This window comes from Equus asinus, chromosome 7 (assembly GCF_041296235.1).
Source record: "Equus asinus isolate D_3611 breed Donkey chromosome 7, EquAss-T2T_v2, whole genome shotgun sequence".
Lineage (NCBI taxonomy): Eukaryota > Metazoa > Chordata > Mammalia > Perissodactyla > Equidae > Equus > Equus asinus.
Window position 1 is genome coordinate 59,301,946 of NC_091796.1, and position 20,084 is coordinate 59,322,029.

General features: G+C 37.2%; 1 protein-coding gene across 2 annotated transcripts in view; it reads right to left on the bottom strand.

Annotated features, from left to right (window-relative positions):
- Nucleotides 1–1,424: 1,424 nt before the first annotated feature.
- The window catches only part of VAPA (VAMP associated protein A), a 39,986-nt gene continuing 21,326 nt past the window's right edge, over nucleotides 1,425–20,084 (bottom strand). Inside the window, exons 3-7 of one of the 2 annotated variants that reach the window (XM_044773452.2) lie at nucleotides 18,947–19,050; nucleotides 18,185–18,265; nucleotides 9,867–10,001; nucleotides 5,409–5,582; nucleotides 1,425–2,194 (exon numbers count right to left, since the gene is read on the bottom strand). In XM_044773452.2, coding sequence (XP_044629387.1) covers nucleotides 2,036–2,194; nucleotides 5,409–5,582; nucleotides 9,867–10,001; nucleotides 18,185–18,265; nucleotides 18,947–19,050 — 653 coding nt within the window. In that variant the 3' untranslated portion in view covers nucleotides 1,425–2,035. The remainder of the gene's footprint in view (nucleotides 2,195–5,408; nucleotides 5,583–9,866; nucleotides 10,002–18,184; nucleotides 18,266–18,946; nucleotides 19,051–20,084) is intronic. The other variant, XM_044773453.2, reaches the window with a different exon arrangement.

Genomic DNA, 20,084 nt, shown 5'->3' on the forward strand with positions numbered 1-20,084 from the left:
GAACAGACACTGTGCTTGAGTCAGGAGAGGTGACTTCTAGTCCCAGCTCTGCCTCTACCTAGCTGTGAGACACGCGAAAGTTCTCTTAACTCTCATAAAAGCCTCAGACTCCTCAACTATAAAACAAAAGGACTGAAATAAATTCTAAGGAGCATTTCCATAAAAGTGGATTTTGCCAAATTTTTTGAGAACTTTAATTTTTAAAAAAATGATAGCCATGAAATATCAAGCTTGATACTTATCACCAATAATGTTATTATAAAGAGAGCTTTAAGCTTTACTGATTCTGCATTTATGGGACAGAAATGAAAGACAAATTTTTTAGCATGCTTTTCCAGTTATCAGAAAGGGAGGGAAATTTTCCAATGACCATAAAGCACAGAATGGAAACACTACCCGCAGTAGCATGCTAGTAATGGACAGCATTACTTGTGTTTGTTTTTAGGAACTTTTGCACACAAGCAAGAGGTTTTATAAAAGATAGCTTAGAGCACAATGATACAATCCATGTGATCTGACAAATTCAAAACACACCTGAAACGAAAAGGCAACCAAAGGACTTTACATTATGTCGCTCGTTTAGAAAATGTGCACACAGACCTGGGCCCAGCATACTTCACTGCACCACATCGAGCCCCAAGTCCAATTCCCTTTCACAAGGAAGTATGTCGTCTTTGACAAAACCAACACCTAGTTTCAGGAATCAAAACTCACTTGGATTAGAGTGTACTGAGTAGAAAAACAACAGATTTTCTCTGGTTCCAAAATTTTCTGTGCTAGTACAAGTGAGATAAATGAAGACATAAGATTAAGTACAGGAAACTATCAGACCCTATAATGCACATTTATACTGAAAATTTGTTTCACACTTAACAGGTTTACAAAGCATAAAGTCATTTTTCACAAAGAAAATTCCCAAGGCTTGCACAGTAATACCAAATTTCCATAATGGAAATTTACTTTGAACACCAAGTTGGGCAGGAAAAAACACCTACTTTTAACTATTATTATGAAACGTTACAAAATCAAAGGCATTATTAGGCTGGTTAAAAAGCACTTGACTAGAACCAAGAAGCAGTCATCTTTGAGAAGACACTAAAAGAACCTGCTAAGAATGGGGTAAATTAAATGCAGCAGAGCCACAAGGCATACCTATAAGCTGACTGAAGTTCCAGCAGTTTTGTTCTCACGGTATTTGCTCATTTTATATTATCTTGAAGACAAACTGATTATGATCTTCCAAAAGCCCAAAAGTAGCTTAAAATGGTATCAATTCCTCTCCTTAAGAGAACGACTTTTAACTACAAACACTATAATATCCAAAAGGGTTTCAATGCAAGATAAAATGAGGCATTATAAATTTCACATTACCACACCGTGCACGCTCTGGTACCCATCTAATGACACGACAGACACAAACAAGCTATCGAGCAAGAATCTGTTAACAGTTTTATTATTTTTTTATGTTAAATACCATGGGACAGGATTGTAAGGATGAAAAACTCAGTCAACAACCGCCTCACAAGGGATAAGAAAAATTCTGCCATGATATTAGCAAAGGTAAAGGAGAAAATTTACACTGTAAGAGGCACCATTTCCCCACAGAATACCTCTTGGCATTTCCTGAATGAGTGGGATTAGCAATCTAAATAAATCATATTTCAAGAGGTAACAGCAACAGATAAAATTTAAAGGGATTATTAAAATAACATTTACAAGACTCTGAACAATTCTCGAACTCTTATTAAAACCACAAAGAAAGAACAAATCTTTATTTATGAATTTCATAAAGGACTGAATGTGCAACTGACATCTGCTAGTGATGATCTGGTAATATACAATTTGTCCAGTAGCCGAACAGTTTCTTTTTATTGTGTTTTCTAACCATAAGAGATCATTAAAGGCAAAGCCTAAATGACGCTGTACACACAAAAAAAATGGTCACCGTGGGCCATACTACCAATGAAATGGTAGGTAAACAAATCTTTTTCTGGTCAAGAGAAAAAAAAAGAAATAGCACTCTGCATGCTTCAATCTACAAGATGAATTTCCCTAGAAAGAATCCAATGAAAATGGCTGCAATCACAACCAGAAGTGAAGGAAGAGGACTGGTGACATTATCTCTGAAGGAAGCAGCTGAGGTGGATCCAGGTTTATCCGAATGTGCTACCTTTCTGAGCCTTAAGCCTTCATCCTAGAAAAAAACATACACACAAAAAGAGGTTTTAAAAACAGATATGTATATAGTAAGACTACTGAGCTAAAAATCTGCAGACAGAAAGCAGGTCAGCACGCATCTGGCTGGGGACGGGAACAGGGAGTAAGTGCTAAGTGGCGTAAGAAAACTCCCTTAGGGTGATGGGAAGATGCTAAAACTGGATGCTAGTGATGGCTGCACAATTCTATACATTTACTAAAAATCAGTGAATTGTATCCTCTGTGTCTTTATGGAATATAAATTATACCTCAATAATACTAGCTTTAAAAACTGGAGCTGAAAATATACTCCAAAGAAACTGAAAAACAGACATGGCTATATTTACACAGAAGGAAAAACCCACTAAAATTAATATAATTCAAGAAGAGTTCCGGGCACTTATTTATTTCCAAGGAGGCCCAGTGTTGCTTCATCAGATGCAGCTGTCCTAGTGCATGCTCAGTGTAAGGCAGGAGGGCTGTGTGTAAAAGGGCCAGCACTGGGGCTGGACTGCTAAGTAGACACAGGATCGTTTCTTGGGAAACTACAAATTACAACTGCTGTGGAGGGTTGTACACAGAAACCCCACCTGAAGCGCTGCACCTGGACTGGAGAGGGAGGCCGCTGCTCCACGCCAAAGTGACTGAGAGCCTCCCAACAAGAGCGGGAGGCCTCATTCTGACATGTACGGGTTTCACACGGCAAAGATTCTGACACTCTATGAGTTTAGGGGACAAGGTTTCTCAGTAAGAAAGCGTAGTCACTCAAAGAGGGAGGTTGTTGTGACAGTTTACCAGCTGCAGTGTGACCCTGGGGAAAATACTGATACCCGTTTCCTAGGTAGCTGGCTTTACCTGTGTCCATCATCCCACTAGATGAATGACAGGGCGCATTTTTACTTCCTCAGTGCAAGCTATTTTTATTTTCTCACACCGATTCCTTTAGTTGCTTCCTAATACCAACTCAAAGAGCCCACCTGATGTCATATGGTTTTGTTTGCATTACTAGATTTTTGAGGGTTTGTGGGTTTGGTCTTATGCTAATTAAGTCCTATGTGGAGAGAGCAAGGATTCTCAATCCCAGCAAGAACTGTAAAAAAAATACTCCTGCTGAGTCTAATTCACTAGGTCTGGGGAGGGTTAGACACGGGTATTTTTTAAAAGCTCACTAGGAGAGCAAAATACACAGTCTGGATTAAGAACCACAGGGCTAGAGGAATAAAAAGGGATAGAGATCAGACATGCTTGAGATGGCAATTATGATGGGCCTTATGTATGAAATGTTAAGGGGCCAAAATTGATTTATAAGCCAGGAGTCTTCAAGGTTCTTCTGTTTTATCTTTTAAACAGCAGAATGCTTTTTCAAAAAACAGTGCCTACAGCACAGCCCATAAAGAACACAGACCAGGAATCAAGTCTCACTCACCTATCTCCCCGTTGACTCTTCCTATTGTCCAACCCTACCTATGCCATTCCTACTGTTTCCACTTCTGCCCTCCCTACCAAGAGATGACCAAATCTACTGAGCGTGCTAAGGAGTACATCTTTCATCAAAGAACAGAACTGTGGAAATCATGGTAGATAAAGTAAAAGTAACAAAAAAAAGCATCCTTAAACATCCAGGGGGTGTGGGTGTGAACTGGACATAATCTTTCCACCAGCCAGGTGCTGGGTGCAGGGGGCCCCTGGGAAGGGTACCATGGAACATGAAGAGAGAGCCAGAAAATTACTTCAGCACAGATCAATTCGAGATACATGCTTTTGATTCAGTGTAGTTCCTATATTCACTGAACAGATAGAAAAATCAAATACAGATTAAGTCCCATAATGTAGCTTATTATACATTTTTGTATCTACTTGGATACGAAAAGCTTCTAACGAAGCCTAAAAAAGCAATTTAAAGGTATTCAGGTCTTGAAATAAGTAAGTACTTATCAAAGGCAAATGATTAATAAACTCCACACATTCAAATTAGTCCTCATTCACCAGACCATCCGTTTATTCATTCAAATATATGAATGCAAAGATGAACACAGTCCTTGCCCCCAAAGAAACTACTGCCCAATAGAGGGAGAAAGAGCTCCAACAAATAGAAGCAGTAAGAGGTATCACGGAAACAAAGGAGACAGCATTCCAAAACAATTTTTCTTTTCTTTAAGGGAGAGAGAATCCTAGAAAAAGTTACACTGAAAAGATGACAAGAACCGAGTACAAATGTGCGTGTATGTACATGCTGTGAGGGCAGGGGCAGGGTTTCAGGCCTTTCCAGCCAGAGGGAAAAGCTTAAGCTAAAACAAAAGAGGAGTGATAAAAAAAGAGGCTTCTTCAGGATGCTCTAGCCCAGGGTTGTCCAATACAAACACAACGTGAGCTTCAAATGTGAGCCACGGATGTAATTTTAAATTTTCTAATAGCACACTAAAAAGGTGAAAAGAAACTTAAAACTAATTTTAATACTATATTTTATTCAATCCAATGTAAACAAAATATTATTTCAATATGTAACAATACAAAAAAGATATTTTACTTTTTTTGTACTAATTTATGACATCACTGTGTATTTTACACTCACAGCACACTTTTGTGTGTGTGTGTGAGGAAGACTGGCCCTGAGCTAATATCTGTTGTCAATCCTCTTCTTTTTGCTTGAGCAAGAATGCCCCTGAACTAACATCTGTGCCAGTCTTCCTCTGTTTTATGTGGGACACCACCACGGCATGGCTGGACAAGCAGTGCTGCATCGGTGCCTGGGACCCTAACCTATGAAGCCCGGGTGCTGAAGCAGAGCACGCAAACTTAACCACTGCGCCACCAGGGCAGCCTCCCTCACAGCACATCCTAATTCAACCAACCACATTTCAGTCTCAATGGCCTCAAAGGGCTAGTGACTACTAAATGGGACAGCACCACTCCACACAGTTTATATGACTTGGACACAAAATGTGAAGGATGGTACAAACAAGACGAAGCCGGCAATGCCACAGGCCAGATCACAAATAACTAGGACATCTACTAGGAAAGGAACTTGCAGGCAGTGAGAAGCCATAGTAAAACTGTGAAAAAAGGCTGAAGTAGGGAGCAAAGGCAAGGATATCATCAAACTGGGGGAAAGGAGAAAGATAAGGATCAATTTTAAAACCAATGGAGAAAATGGCCTAATAATATTCACATATCCTATGCCTTCATTTAAATCAACTTATTTTCAAACTCACTCTCAGGTGTCGATTTTCTTCTGACAGCTTCATCATTTCTCCCTGAAGTCTTTTACACTCTTCCATGAGTTTCCTTGTTTCAGTATCGTTGAGTGAAACACTATGCGGTTTGGGCATGGGTCCATCTTGTTTAGATGCATTCACCGGAACAGCTTTGCTAGGCTCTATATCATTCTGTATCAACAAGACAGTGGGAATTTTTTGACTACCAAATCTCCTTACAGGTTTTAAACAAACAAAAATTTAAACTCCACACCCTTCTTTTCCAAAAAACTATTTAAATGAAAAGTTTTGACAATTTTCAATTTCATTAATAAGAATTTTTTTAAACACCAAATACTAACTGAGTAAACGTCAGCAGTTAGATATAGCAGCCCACTCCCTCTGCTCCCATAACCTCTGCACTTACCTCCACCATAGCACTTATCATCTATCATAATAATGTACGTTTGATGGTCTTTCCTACAACACTTCAAAGGCTGGAGAGCAAGAGGCATTTCTCTTTGTATTTACCCCTAAACCCAGCACTTTGGCCAACAGCAGTTATTCAAAGAAAGTATCTATGCTGAATGTCTGATGCCAACCAAGATCCAAATAAGGTCATTTTCAGTGCTCTGGTTCTGCAATTCAAATGAGGTTTTGGGGAGGCGGGGGGAATATTATCATAATAATTCCAATAAAATTAGGACACTACCTAACAAAAACATTTAAAAGACAACCTAACTTCTATTAATGGGAAAAAATAATTGAAGGATATAAACAGTGAAGGAAAGATAATGAACACAAACATAATATGGCAAAAATAGGAGGAAAGGAAGTTAATTCCATGATCTTAAACTCAAACATAAATGATTCTTTCAAATTATCAGTAACACTTTGTCTTAATTCATGAAATTCAATACAGAATCACAGCAGTACTTAACACTTTTAAAACTACAAGCCCCCAAATTTTAATTCTTACCAACACTTACCAATTTGAAACTAGTGACAAAGGCATGGAGATAAATACCAAGGAAAATACCTAAGTATTCCCAAGCCTGTGGTCTAAACTGCTTCAGAATCCCTCATCCTATCATCACTTACACCATCACATGCACCGTAGCAGTATTAGCGCAACAAGTCATCTTTTTCTCTTTTTTTTTTCTTTTTGTGAGGAAGACTGTTGCTGAGCTAACATCCGTGCCAATCTTCCTCTATTTTATGTAGGACGCCGCCACAGCTTGGCTGGGCGAGCAGTGCTAAGTCTGCTCCCGGGATCTGAAACTATGAACCCTGGGCCACCGAAGCAGTGTGCAAACTTGACCGCTATGCCACGGGGCCAGCCCCCCAAGCCATCTTTTTAATTGAGTTTTACTGGCTAAAAATTTAACTTTCTAGATAAAAAGATAAAAACTGCTTTACTTTATTCAGATATAAACTTCTAACAAGATTTCCAAATTCAACGTTATGGCATTGCACAGTACTCATTAATAAAACGTAATTATAGATTACACACATATTACACCATGTCAGCTCCCAAATTTATATTAAGTGTAAGTAAACTGTTCAAGGGGAAGAACTATTATTTCTTACGAAAGGGGTGTGATTTGATCACTATGCCTGAATTCATGTAAAAATAATGTTATAAAGAGGCTCCAATGTGCAACACCACATATCAGACCTGTCAACATTCAGACTTTTCCATTTTTCTTCAGAAGCTTCCCGGTTGTGAAGGGTTTCTACGAAGCCTACTTCAGCCTCCTTCTCTGAGTTTTCCTCTTGCTGGCTTTCTGGTTCTTCACCTTATCCTCCCCTGTCCCCAACCAATCCCAACGCTATTATTAAAAATCTGTGTCAGACATATTTTGCTCTTCATCAATATTCTTTCCTATTCTTTTCCTTAATAATAATTAGAACTCACTTCAAAATGATTTTTCAAGTGTGCTCAAACTCCAACCTAGACCAAGCCCAAATTCTGAAAATGAGGGCAGCACACTGGCTTGCTCTGTAAAGACGAAGTCAACAGTCAACTACATGGCAACTGAGAAGGACTCTTTAGGCTTTTGTTAAGAATTGGCAAAAATATCATACTCATACCAGAAAGCTGACTAAGAAATTAAGAGAAGATACATGAGGCCAACAAGTGAAGAGAAAAAAATTAAAATGAGGATCAAACTGTCCACAAATGGCTTATTTTTTAAATAAATTCTCAAAATTCCAGAAAATCTAGAATTATGAAAGGGGAGGAGAGGAAATTACCTCCATTATCTCATCAACCCAACACAACTATTATTTATATATTATCTTCCAATGCTTCTTCATATGCACATTTTATAAAACCAGCATACATGTAATGTTTTTATCTTTAATTTATACGTACGTCTTTTATCATTTTAAATGACACAGTATGTCATTAAATATCCTATTCTGTGCCTTACCAAAATTACTTAAACATTTCACTCTTGCTGGACATTTGATGGGTAGCTTCCCACTCAGGGATTTTTTAACATGTCAATGAGTATCTTCTTATGGTGACAGAATTAGATTTTTCTTTTGTATTAAAATTTTTCTTAATGTTGTTATACTGCTTTTATAACAAAAAGAAGAAATGTCATAACCAATTTGTGGAGCCTAAACCTAAGACTAGAATGCAAAAGATACAGTGAAGTTTGAACACATTTCAAAAGTGAGCCAAGTAAGTGTGAAACGAGTTACTCGGAGGATGGTTATACCACATACTATTTAGGCCCCCTACAAACCAGTCAACATACATAGCAGATGCAAAGAAATCTAATTTATTTTTGTATATTTAAAGTATAAGCATATATAACCTAACTTAGTCGAGGACTAAGGGGGGCTGCTGAGTCATTCATGTACCAACAATCTGAAGAGCCTGATGGGAACACTAAGGCTCGCCGTGACTTTAGTCTATGCTTGCATTCAGGAGCTCCATTTGTGAGGTTTGGCTCCAGGAAAACAGCTCGTTCCTGGAGAGTTTCTTCAGACTGGTCCAGAAAGAGGAGACTGGTTGTTCTGAGAACCATGAAACAGGCAAACTAGACTGTGACTGGTAGGAAACTGATGAAGAGTAACATTATATTAACATTGTACTTCAAAATGCAACTCAGAGTAAACTGAAAGGTCAAGGCCACGATATCAGTAAGACATGATATGCCACATCTTGTTCATTTTCCATTGTTTCATGTTATTCAGCCTATCTGCAGTAATCCTCTCCATCTACGAGTTCAATTTACTTCTCTATTTCTTTTTAACAACCTTCAGAATGTCAATTCCAATATTCTAACTTATTCCTACTGGGGATAATTAGAAAAAGAGAGAGCTAGGGACTGGAAATAGAAGGGCAAAGGTAAAATATAAGACAAACCAGGGTTTTGCAATACAGCTTTGGGAAGGACAAAGGAGCTAAGGAATGTAAACATGGAGCTCCGTTCTTGGGACTATTATGAGTAAGGCACGTAAACGTATATAAAGTGAGTTAAAAGGCTAAAGTTAAGAGCTGAGGCATGTAATCGTCACAGGCATAATTTAAAGCCTTAACCTGAGAAGTAAGAGAGTATATCTGAATAACAAGTTTACCAAAGATATATTTTTTCCCTGAACAACCAATTTACTCTGCTTCTCTAGGATGATTCCCAGAAGTGATTAACTAAAATCACAAATCAAAAAAGTATCAGACATTTAGAAAAAGGGTCAGATTTTAAGCCTTAGTATACATATTCTCTAGAAAGCCAAATCAAAGTATAAGCAACCTGGTTCAAACTGTGGGGTTCCTGAAGTTTCCAGTAAGCAAGAAATGGTAAAGGGAATCACACAGCAAACCTTACACCACCAGAAAGTCACCAATGTCTTACTGATGCAGTGTCATTGTACTTGAGCAAGTTCAACTATAACCGAAGATCTTCAGAGCTTTAACCACCAATTCTCCTACCCTGGGGCACCGTAAACAACTAACAATGACAGTTAGAGGGTCACTATTATTTGTGTTTGATAACAAAACACAAAATAGCAGTTTCGTTTACCTTTTTTGATATATAAACACAAATACTTGCCTGGAGAGCAACGTCTGCCAGCTCCTCCAGCTCCTCCGTTCGCTGCTATGCTCGCAGGTCTATTCAAGCAAGCTCCTAACTCTCTTTTGAGAGAATGCTCCCAAAATCTCAGTGACAGGAAAAATTATACCAACTTCATAATAATGTTCACACTTACAATAATGTTCACACTTATATTTGTCCTGCTCACTGCTGAGATTTTAAGTGTAGAATTGGTTTCTTTAGAACAGAGAATAGTTCATGTGTATGATTTTTAAGTGATTTGTGGTTCTACTGTAATTTTAAACATCGGTGAAAATTTCAATTCTATCTACTTCACAGAACACACTCACATATGTACTAGGTAACTACATTAACATAACCAGTAACACTAGTAGACTCCTATGGCTGTTAGCTCCCTAAAACAAACCTTCTGTTTCTCCTGTTTGAACACAGTGAGTCCCCTGGGATCATTCTTCATGTTATAACTGGCAGGTGTTGCAACTGTGTTGTTGATGCTGCTCACTGAAGTGACAGCCGGAGCAGTCCCTGGTGGAGTTATACCCTGAGATGGCAGGGGAAACACAGTCTCAGATTCGCACCAAACTCTGATCTCTCCTGCATGGTACTGGGAAATGACTAACACAGACATCATTAGGCTCTATACATTCACATTTTATTTTACAAAAATGTGTTACGCATAAGACATAATACTGGTCAATAATAGCTGTGTTAAAGCAAAAAAGTACAAGTTTCCGACTAGCTTTCTATATTATTTCCCAAACAAAATTAGCTATGATCAGCTTGCATTATGTTCACTAATTAAATGTATAAACCTTATTAAATTTATGCTAGTCTTACATTGTCCTAAAATGAATACCTTCTAACCTTGTAGTTCTTAATTTCTGTTACTAATCAATACTTGCCAATATCTGCAAACAAGCACTTCATATTTTCTCACCTTTGATAACAATCTGAACGATTTTTAAGTTAAATGAATTTTTCCCCCTTGAAGCTCAAAAGATGCCATGATTTATAAACCTCTCCTGTACTTAATCTATCTTCTCAAGTTCCTAAATACAGATAAATTCCTGTAAATTCCTTTAACACAAATAAAAATAATATTTTACAAAAAGGTTGGAAGAGACTGAAATAATACTTACTGATATCGAGGTCATTGTATATACTAAGAGAACTCCATCCCCAATGTGTGTTGTCTCAACAGAAAATAATGTTTTTTTTTTTTTTTTGAGGAAGATTAGCCCTGAGCTAACTACTGCCAATCCTCCTCTTTTTGCTGAGGAAGACTGGCCCTGAGCTAACATCCATGCCCATCTTCCTCTACTTTATACGAGGGACGCCTACCACAGTATAGCTTTTGCCAAGCGGTGCCAAGTCCACACCCCAGATGCGAACCGGTAAATCCCGGGCCGCCGAAATGGAACGTGCGCACTTAACTGCTGTGCCACTGGGCCGGCTGCCTATTCTTTTTTTTTTGTTTTTTTAAAGATTGGCACCTGAGCTAACATCTGTTGCCAATCTTTTTTTTTTCCCTTCTTCTTCTCCCCAAAGCCCCCCAGTAAGTAGTTGTATGTTTCAGTTGCAGGTCCTGCTGGTTGTGCCGTGTGGGATGCCGCCTCAGCATGGCTTGATGAGCAGTGTCATGTCTGCCCCCAGGATCCAAACTGGCGAAACTCTAGGCCGCTAAAGTGGAGTGAGCAAACTCAACCAATGGGCCGGCTCCGAAAATAATGTATTCTTAATCATAAAACGTCTTTATATGTAGCACCCTGAAATCTCCTACTCTTGATAGCCCATCAGTCTTCATTAAGACAAGTAAGTAATTTTTCTAGAAAATATGTCATTACCAGATGTTGGATGGAGGGCATAAATGAAATGCAATACATTTAAGAAATCTGGAAAATGTCAAGTAGAGTTGGAGGCCTCAAAATAAACCAAAAAAAAATTTTAATTGAACACAAAGAACTGAATAGGTGATAAAACATAAATAAGTTAAACCCACATTCAATCCTGAAAAAACACTACCGCTAATTGGACACTAGACTTCTTAATACAGTGTTGATAATAACTAAAAGAGAGCTAACAATTCATTTTTATAATGGTAAAACACAAAAGAGTCAATGCTTTAGTATGATCTGCCTCCAGCTATCAACCACCCAGGGAACACGCTAAATGGCTCTCAGTATTAGCACTGAATACAACTCAACTGAAGACTCTACTGGCCATTAACCGACTGAAATATATCCAGTCAAAGACCTGCTCTTCCCTAGGACTAGGGTGACCACAAATTTTAGTGTCCTTAAAGGACATTATTAAGTTAATGCCTGTTGTCCAGGAAAAATTATTAATAATACTTCCATTTATTCTAAAGTAAAAGGGTTCCTGGATTCCTAGGTCATTCCATCTATAATCCAAATCAGAGAGCTATTTCCCAAAAGGAAACCCAGACTCTCACGATGGTTCAAATAAATTAGAATTGTTTTGTCACAAAGCAACGACTTCTTTAAACTATGAAAATAAAAAAACATGGACTCAATCACTATACATCTAAAGTTGGCACACCTCTCTTACCCTACACGATGACAACAAAACTTGAATCATTTTCTTATTTATGTATTCAGTATCAAGGTCCCAAAAAACCTAGAGAAATCAACAAAATAATAACATATCTTTTTCCACTGTTTTTAGAACATGTAAATGCCCAAGAACTAATAGCATACCTAAAAAGATCCAATCCTCAAACAGGTGGGGTATAATACATAAAGTATACTTAAATTAAATGCCTTTCTACTTTTGGGGGGGTACGGGAAGGTGGGTGAGGGGCTGGGAGAAGCAGTGAGAGAATGGGATGGGGTGGTTAATTTAAGAAACACCGAATCAACATTGCCAAGTCCAAGACCTGCTACCTACTCCAACTCTGAGAAGAAAATATCAACCACTATGATGGCTACCTGTGGTACCTATGTGCTTTGGATACTAACTAAATTCTTCTCAGTTGACTACTAAACAGCACAAATCCTGATGATCAACTCTTGAAAGTAAATGTACAAGGGACCACTAACTACACCTGGACTTCTCCATTGCTCTCAACACCGAGTGAGGCTGAATACGAAGTACAGGCGCCATCCTGAGAGCGCCGTCTGTTAAATCTCAAGTTGTCACCAGCAATTTAGTTAAAAACTAAACTGACTTTTGCTTAAGATAACATACTTTCTACAACATATTATTTAACAAATAAACTAAAAAGAGAATAAAGGGTCAAATGATATCAAAGAAATCACTATACAGCAATCATAACTATAAACTAAGAAATATATTTCGTACTCTGTACTTTTAAAAATATTTATTACCAACATAGTTTTCATAACATTTTCAGTAATCTTGCATATTTAGAAATGTATTTTCCTTGAATAAGGGAGTGTCATCTTTAATCAATTTGTTTAAGTCAGGATTCAGCCTCATACAGCATTTTATCAATGTATCTGTAGTAAACTAACAAACTCTACCTAGGCATAACAGTATTCAATAAAGCCCATATTTCCTAAAAGACAAGTTTCATGCTAAACTGAAGATAAACATACAGAAAAAGGATGTTAAGTAATTTTGTAATTTTATCTATGGATGCTAGAAAGAAACCAATGTCAAAGATACTATGGTTTTTAAGCAATTTTATCAACTTCATCTACAGACAATACTGAACTGGAGATGTCAAAATGCAATTATCAACAGGGTCTTATTATCACACGAATGAAGTATTATAAAAGTGTTTTACGTGTTATGTATTTATGTATATATATATATATATATATAAAGAGTTTCACCCTTATTACAATAAACAAACAAAAACTTTATTATATGTTTTATACTATTATAACACCCCTGGATTTGGTTACTTTGAGGTTTCACATTTTCTATAAAGGGATGCAACATTAAAATGCAACATTAAAATAATGACTTGACAAAGTCACATGATCAACAACTCAGATGGAACTGGGTCTGCGCCAGGTTGCATTCAATTTAAATCCATTTCTCAGTAAGATTTTCTTGTAGAATCCGCAGGTTAGTAGCAGCACCAGAATGAGTTTAAGCAGTCACAGTCAGTGTTTCCAGAAATGTATTTTACAGAACACTAGATATTTCATGAGAAGTTATTTATGTTTAAATAAGAAGTGCTGGGTTAAACATATTTCCTTTATTCAGGGCCTTTAATATGCAACGTGTTTATTGGTAGATACAGTATTTGTAGCATTTCTCCAAACTCAGTTGACCAAAGAACCCTTCCAACTCAAAACACTTTGGGAAATACTGCCTTATAAAAACACAGCTGTGTTTCAGCCCATCTTTTTAACATACCCATTAATCAATTAAGGTCCCCTCTAGGTTGTGTATAGTAGATACCATTTTTTTTACTCCTTTGAATTATATAAATTTGAGATACTGATATACTGAAACACCAGAAGTCTCACTGTGTGTGCAAAACTTGAAACATGAATTCCAAACACTTAAATAATGGCAAAGCTAGCAAGCCATGTAAGTTGCTGTATCAAAGCAGCACTTCAGCTGGTTCAGAGTACCTGCCCATTCTTCTCAAGGTCACTGGTGGATTTTACACATTTTGAATTATTCAAGATCTTCAAGAACATTTCCCAATCATAAAATGCAATCACTCTCATAAGAAATGAAAGGACGCAAATCACCTTGTGTGTAGTTGGACATCATTTTACTATTAAAACTTTACCATTTGAAGAAGTGCCTTCAAGTGACAGTCAGATCTCCATTCTAATCTCGGCCAAAAGAATGGTTTGATAGAAATTCTGACAAAACTAAAAATCACTATCTTACTCGACTGTCTAGGTTGTGGCTGGAGATACCATCTCCCACAGACCCAGCGCTTCTTAAGAAATGGCTGATTCCAGGACTGGGCCTGGTAATATCTTGCCATATGAGACATCAAGAAAATGACCAAAGATTACTAAGATAAAAGGACTCAGGAATCACCTTGCAGAGGCTCCTACCTACCAATCTGAGCACCAATAATGCTAAGTGCAAGGAGTTAAAACACACATATGTTTCAGTCCGTGAGTTTATAACACGTCGAAGACAGGGGGAGGGAGGAGGAGAAGAGGAAGGAGGGAGGGAGGTTGACCAACTGTCTGTCATATCAGAGGGACACCTGAGACAAACTCATTTTTTGAAAGCCTATAACTGAAAAGAAAGACAGGCATTTACCCTGCCTTTATAAACTCTACCATTGAATGAAGAATCAAATATTAGATGAGCCCAAATTTCTCTCTACACAGGTATTCTAATACAATGAAGTAGGAATGACAGAATATCACCATAATGCAACCCTTAATGGATTAATGAACCTAAACCTTATTTCCTCAATTTCTACTTCACTGACATTTTGGGCTGGATAACTCTGCTGTAGAGGCTTCCCCACGCATTGTAGGAAGCTGAGCAGCATCCCCAGCCTCTACCCATTAGATGCCTCCAACATCCCTGCCTCCCAGTTGTGACAACCAAAAAATGTCTCCCTTAACAAATGTCCCCTTGGGGGAAAAATCACCCCTGGATGAGAATCACTCATCTACACACTGCACACCAATGGGTGCTAACTTCACAAAAAATACCCAACCAGATGTTATGTGCCTCCTTGAGAGAATATATCACCACCTACAAAAGCAGGCTTGCCTCTCCCCCACCAGCAAAAACAAATAAAAATTTAATCAAGTCCCTAGATCCAATTCTAGGCTACACTAAGACAGAAGTTAAATGACTCCACACGGATACAACCAGCAAAATCTAGTCTGTGGGGAAAACGCTACAGGACAAACCCATTTTCCTTAATAATTTGCAAGGAAAAAACAGGGAGGAAATCTACAGATTAAGAGATTTAAGAAACATCATCCAATAGCAGAATGTGGAATTTATTCTGATCTCAATTCAAACAAACTGCAAAAGAATTTGTAAATGACCCTTGTGACAAAAATTTGGATGCCGCTTGGATAGTTTGATATATTAGGCTTTTAAAGGCTTAAAAATAGTTTTATCATCAAACTCTTTTTTTCCCTTTTTTTGAAGTCCTTATCTTTGATACACTAAAATAGCTACAGATGAAATTATGATGTCTGGGATTTGCCTTGAAACAATACATGAGATGGGAAGTGGTGGGCTTTAGATGAAGTAAGATTAACCATAAACTGGTCATTGGTGAAGCTGGTCATGGGTTCACAGGGATTCACTGTACTGTCCACTTTTCTAAGTGTTTAAAGTTTTTCAAAATAAAATGTTAAAATCACTATCTTTAGCAAATATTCCCTACAACTTAACTGGTCAGTAATAACTACACCACAAATCCAAGGAGTTCAACTAGTGGAAATGCATGCTGCAGCTAGGCCGTCGGGGCTCAGAGTCAGCTATTCTCTGGAGGACTTTGAAATTACGGTACAGACTCTGCGTTACTGTAACACCTGCTCTGAAAAGGTTCCAGGGCCAAACTACCGCTGGTGCTTCACATTGTGGGACTCTGGGAACTCGATCCAGTGTTTCATCAAGCCCTTTAGCAGATCCAAAACCACTTTCTTGGATTACTATGGGCTACATTGATATGCAGAACCTGCTACTCTCCTCTAAGAGGTGCTAAAATGGGCTAGGCTCAACTGTCACAGCCATACCATTTCTGTCAACTTCTGATCTGGTTTCCAAAGCAATGAGAGACACTCTTAATGAGCAATATCAAATACTGGCTTCAGCACTTTTCAGACTATAATTTCAAATTGCTAACAAGAGCATAACAGAAGCCCAAATGAAAGAGTCAGCTCTACGTTTACTAAATAAGTGTAAAAAATGACATAAAATTCTAAGTGAGAAAATATCCAAATGTGTTTTTAAAGTAAGTCAACCCTTATTCCACCCAATTCTATTTCTTGGAATATATCCAAAGGAAACGAAAACACTGTCAAAAACACACGCGCCTCCATGTTCACTGCAGCATGATTTACAATAGCCAAGACATGGAAACAACCTAAGTGTCCGTCAACAGATGAATGGACAAAGAAACTGTGGTAGATACGTACATTGGAATATTGTTCAGCCATAAAAAAGAAGGAAATCCTGCCATTTGCAACAACACAGATGGAGCTAAATTATGCTAAATTAAATAAGGCAGAGAGAGAAAGACAAATACTGTATGATCTCAATCATACGTGGAATCTAAAAACAAAAACAAAACTCATAGAAAAAGAGATCAGATTTGTGGTTACCAGAGGTGGAGGATGGATGAAACGGATGAAGGTGGTCAAAAGGAACGAAGTTCTAGTTATAGGATAAATAAGTACGGGGCATGTAATGTACAGCATGACTATCATGTTAACACTGCTATATGGTATACCTAAAAGCTGTTAAGACAGTAAATCCTAAGACTTCTCATCACAAGGAAAAAAACATTGTTTTTCCTGTTTTTGTTTCTATATGACACAATAGATATTAACTAAACTTACTGTGGTAATCATTTCACTATATATGTAAGCCAAGTCATTATGCTGACACCTTAAACTTACATAGAGCTGTACGTCAATTATACGTCAAAAAACTGGAAAAAAATAAAATAAAATTAGTCAACCTAGACAATGTGCTGTTACATTTTCTTGGTTCCAATAGTAAGAGCTATACAAGCTATTAGTTTCCTGGCAGCCTAGGCAAAAGAGAAAGAAAACTCCAAAGGGGGAGCATAAACATGCCACTGAACCCTCACTTTCGAAGAACATAGGTATTCACATTTTTTGTTTTTGGCAACTATCTCGAAATCTATTTTAAAACGCATTAAAAAACACAATAAATAATCTGGCCAACATCCAATTACCAATCAGGGACTTTCTCATTTCAGCTCATCCTGAAAGAGTAACACATAATTGAGCCCATGTATTTAATCTGCAAGTTTACTTTTCAAAAAGGTAAATGGCCTCCAGATCAAGGCAAGAGTCATGTCAGATGGTAACCTAATTGTGTCAAACAATTCTATTTTGTCCATATTATTTTACATATTAAGTCAGGGGAAAAAAAAGCCTACTTACCTTTCAAGTCCCCCCTACAAACCACAGAAAAAGATTCAAATGTGTCTTTCAGAAGAGCAATGGGCAAAGTACCCACAAGCCATTCTACAATCACAGACTACTTGTAAACTACACACACATAGCCCTCAGTCCCCCACACTGGGTTTGCCACACACTCATCAAAAAGCAACATAAAAATTATTAAGGAATAAAATCAGATGGACTTTGACCAAAATCCATAATGAGCAAAATACCTAGGAATAGTCAAACTTGGAAGAAACTGCTTGTCTATGGAAACTAAATCTTTTATCCCCAGACTTCTGGTATACACTTGCCAAAAAGCGGCTTATGTCTTGTTATTTGGTTATATTTATGTATACACACGTCTCATTCTAAAAAAAACCGAAGTGGTTTAAGTGGCAAAAATTTGGTAGAATTAAATGATTCTTCTCCATCATGCAGCTTGTATCTAAAAGTATTTTTCTTCTTGAACAAACAAATGTTATATAAAAAGAGAGTTCAAGTTTTTTTAAAACGTAAATAAAGCACTGAGTCTAATCAAGTGGATAGCCATTTCACACCTCCCACAAAGGCCAAAAACAGACAAAGGCAAAATTAATCTGAAAGTAACTGAGTTCAACAGCTACCAGTTTTCTTATATTTTCCTACTTACCAATTTATCATTTTCATTGGGCATTTCAAATACACATCTCAATTTAGAATCCATTAATTCATCAGGTTTTGCCTCTTTCCACTAAAAACAAACAAAACCAAACATAAGACACAGAAGGTATGACGGTGACAAACAGGTTTCACCTCAAGGGACAACTAAGGAATAGTGTGGCTGCCTGGGGCAGGAGTAGGGTCTTTGGCTCAGCCAGGATGCACTGCTGCACTCGGTACTGATCACCCTGCATCATTATATGGCAATGCCACGGAACTTTGTATACAACCCTAAAAGCTACTATCACTATCTGTTAAAATCTCACTAACATCTCTAGAGATCACAGGACATTCTTCTCAGTACAGTCGTGGGCCTCATACCCGCACCTGGGTCAACAACAGACCACATATACAACAGTGGTCCCATAAGATTAGAACCATACAGCCTAGGTGTGTAGTAGGCTATACTTTCTAGGGTTGTGTAAGTACACCCTGTGATGTGTGCACGACAACGAAACTGCCTAATGACAAATTTCTCAGAACATGTCCCCATCATTAAGCGACACATCACTGTAGTAGCATTTCTAAACTGTTTCTAAGAAATACTATCTCCAAATTCTTTCATTCTTGAAATTGTCAGGATTAACTGTAATGAAGAGATTTACAGATTTTTTTTTTATTTTAAAAAGCAGGTTTCTCACTTGAGAACTACACAAAGCCCACAGTTTAAACAACATTCCCCAAAATAATTCTGTTCAACTTCCATACTTACCACAGCTTCCATATCTGAAGTGTTTGGTGGAGCAAAAATTGTCTGTACCATGAACTTGTGTTTACTCTTTTCGTTGGGATCATAGTCAAAAGGCTGTAGCATTACTAAAGAAGAAGAAAGGACACATTACTTGGTCGTCCGCATTTGTTTGCTTCTTATCATTCCTATTATCTCACTGACTAATATGCAAATTTAAAGGAAACCAGGGAGGGTTCAGAAACTTAACACTGGATTATTTACATTAAAGATCCAGAAGCAACTTTATGGTTTCCAGTTATTTTTCAATTGTCTACTTTTCTGATTTGTCAAGTCTTTAACGACCCATAAAATAAACAAATGGCTATTTAAAACATAAATAATAACCTATGATTGTCCCCTTTAAACTTAAGTTTGGGAAAATTTTCAAAACTTTGCTAACACTATTATAATGCCTGTAAACTCAAATTAAATGTAGTAAATTAACTATTAAAACTAGTTATAAATTTAGGCTTCATTTTAGTACTTAGTGATGGTACCTCTTAAAATTAGAAATCTGGATTATTTAAAGGAGAAATTCTAAGTTAACTTAAAAATTCACTACCATATATTAGTGTTCTAAATATAATTTTTCAAAAAGTTTTAAATAAACCATTCAAGAAGTTTATCAATTAGTTAAAATCTGATTTTAAGAAAAAGCATGAAAGGAAACCATAGACAGCCTCATGATTTCTAGAATTTTTCTAGCATCCTAATAATTATATTCAAATTATTTTCTAAGCATTTATAATTTTCAGTAGCTTGCAAGAGGGTTTTTAGAGGCTCCATGTGTCACAAGTCATGCTAAATTATGTACAAATCTACTAAGAGACTACAAACAATGAATCAACAACTTACAAAACATGGTATTTTATAAAATTATGGTATATGGTATTGTGGAAATTAGTCCCATTAATATTTAGACTATTTTAAAGATATCTGTCTGTCTGTGTGTATATGTATCAACACTTTCAAAAGAACAAATGCAATTAAGCAAATGTAGGAAATATCAATTATATAAGAAAGTCTTATTTCTAACATATGTGTGAGAAGTCCATCCACTCCCATCACAATTAAAGAAAAAAATTTTAAGGGCCAAATACATAGCAGCAGAAAATGTACA